At 39.2% G+C, this 2418-nt stretch overlaps 1 protein-coding gene across 2 annotated transcripts; it reads left to right on the top strand.

The window, feature by feature from the left end:
* On the top strand, positions 1–2418 carry rgs1 (regulator of G protein signaling 1). 2 transcript variants are annotated; one of them, XM_034888130.1, is made up of 4 exons: positions 1–930; positions 1148–1232; positions 1315–1481; positions 1694–2418. In XM_034888130.1, exons 1-4 carry the CDS (start codon positions 898–900, stop codon positions 1868–1870), a joined length of 462 nt encoding a protein of 153 aa, XP_034744021.1. In that variant the 5' UTR covers positions 1–897; the 3' UTR covers positions 1871–2418. The 2 variants fall into 2 exon arrangements, with proteins under 2 accessions (XP_034744021.1, XP_034744022.1); XM_034888131.1 differs by having other exon boundaries at positions 1–831; positions 1153–1232.

The following is a 2418-nucleotide window of genomic DNA, read 5'->3' on the forward strand; positions in this document are numbered from 1 at the left end:
ACATTGATCTAACTGCGGTTATCTCTTAACATTTCATCTATCACATCATCCCTTTTCTTTATTCCAACACCCGTGCAGATCTGCAAAAGCGGTCGACGGATCTATAGACATGCACAATTTGTGTCCAAGTTAAAAACCCTTTCTGTTTCAAAGGTCAATGATCACCTACATCAACTGAAGTATGACACACATTAATAAATCAGTGCTTGTTTATGCTTTTGTCACCTTGGTGAATAGGAACACTGCAGATATGCAAATGGAAGCATGACGAGAGTTTTCCTTGATAGTGAATTTGTTTACGACTATTTGTTTATGGTCAGGAGCTTCCTGACCATTGGTCATTCCTGTAGTTAAATATTATCATTAATTTGTCATGTAGTACTCCACCACAGCAGGCAATTATGTTGCCATATTCCTGATTATACTCATAAAAACACAGTTCCTACTGATGAATGAAAAACTAAAAACTAAAGCATTCTGCAATCTAGAATGATTTGGTTTAATTTGGTTCATATATGTATAAAGTATCTGCCACCCTCATATTGTTACGTACACCTTAATGATGACCACTATTTTGGACAACAGGTGCGGTCAGCTGAAATCACAGCCGAGCTTTCTCCTCCTCCAGACAACACAGAAGGATGCCCGGTCTCTCCCAACAACAACACTTTGCATACAGATTTCCATATATTCCATTCATTTTGGGTGGAGGTCATTTAGATTTTTTCGGTCCCTTTGACTCCCTTGCTACCAAACAATCACAACAACACTTCAGTCTGGCAGGATCTTATCTCTGTCTCCCATCATAGAGGACGAGGAGATGGCGATAAAGTGAGTTACTGCATATTTGATTATTGGGCCTTTACCATTTTCAACAGGCAACAGCTTACAGCAGCCATGTGGAAAATACCAAGGAGGTTTTCACTCACTGTAAGTCTCACTTTGCATTGTGCCTTAATTTCTGAAGCAGCTTGTAGTAATGTGAGGTTGCTGTCAGGTGCTCAATGCATTGAACCGTTTATAAGTCATCTTACAACACAACACATAATGTAAATGCTTAATAACTGGCAGTGTGGTTTGCAGGTGGTATGTGCTGTGGAGTTCACAGATAACTGGGCTAGTGATAGATCTTGATGCTCTTTTCAAGGGTAGATTGTGTTGCTTTCCCAAGGATCCACTGGGGGATGTTGAAACTTGGAGTGAGTCTGTGGACAAAGTCCTCAGTTGTAAAGGTGAGAGTCTCTTTTGATAGTTCATATATACTTGATTGTATGTATTGTTTCTTACCGGCTTACTGTCGTCTGTGATTTCTAGCCGGACAGATAGCTTTCCGGGAGTTCCTGAAGTCAGAGTACAGCGAGGAGAACATTCTCTTTTGGCTTGCCTGTGAGGAGTATAAAAAAATCAAGACGGTGCCAGAGATGATCTCCTCTGCCAACAGGATCTATTCAGAGTTTGTCCAAACAGAAGCGCCCAGACAGGTAAACGACTGCAAGTTGGAAAATTGCAAAACTGCAATGCAATGATTTGAATTCAGCAAGCCTGTAGTGATACTGCTGCAAAGATGTGTATTTGTGTGTTTTAGGCTGGTAAAACTTCAAAAAAATGTACTTTGCACACAATTCAGAACATTATAGAGAATGATGAAAATTGTTGCCGTAAGACGCCCCCGGGCAATATTGTTTGATTCCAGATCAACATAGATTGCGGTACCAGAGAAAACATAACCAAGAACATCTCCCAGCCTTCCCTGACTTCGTTTGATACGGCACAGAAGCTCATCTACTCTCTGATGGCCAGGGATTGCTACCCGCGCTTCCTAAAATCTGACATCTATCAGGGACTCCTGAGGAGAACAGATTCAAGGTGACTGTTTTAAAACTGACAGCCTCTCAGACGAAGGCTCGTGAAAACTTCTCTCCAACTCTGATCTGCTGTGGCACTCTTTGATTTCAGTGTGGATAACAGGTTTATGCCATACAATCCAGATCCCAAGTGTAGCAGAAATAGCTTTTCTCAACCTGTGTGATTCAGTAGACAGTTGCAGCTCAAGATAATTTTGGCTTGTATTATACTTTATCTCTTTGATCATGTTAATATTCCCCATGAAGTTAATTGTAAAAAAAAAATCCTTTATTGTAAAGTATTATCAACACTTTAATTGATTATGCAAATATCAATCCTAATATACTCTGAGAAATTTAAAGTTCACATCCAAATAAATATGTGACTGTATTGTTAAACATCTGTCTCATTTTTGTGTTTTCTTGTTCTAGTTTTTTGAAATATCTTAAAAACAAAATCCACTTAGTTACGTGACATTTGGGTGTGGTTATTTTGAATGTGATGCAAATCTCCTTTGTTGTTGTTACAGAAGTCTCTCTGTCTGTATACTGTGATATGCTTATAATATGGTAA

Source organism: Etheostoma cragini, chromosome 12 (genome assembly GCF_013103735.1).
Source record: "Etheostoma cragini isolate CJK2018 chromosome 12, CSU_Ecrag_1.0, whole genome shotgun sequence".
Lineage (NCBI taxonomy): Eukaryota > Metazoa > Chordata > Actinopteri > Perciformes > Percidae > Etheostoma > Etheostoma cragini.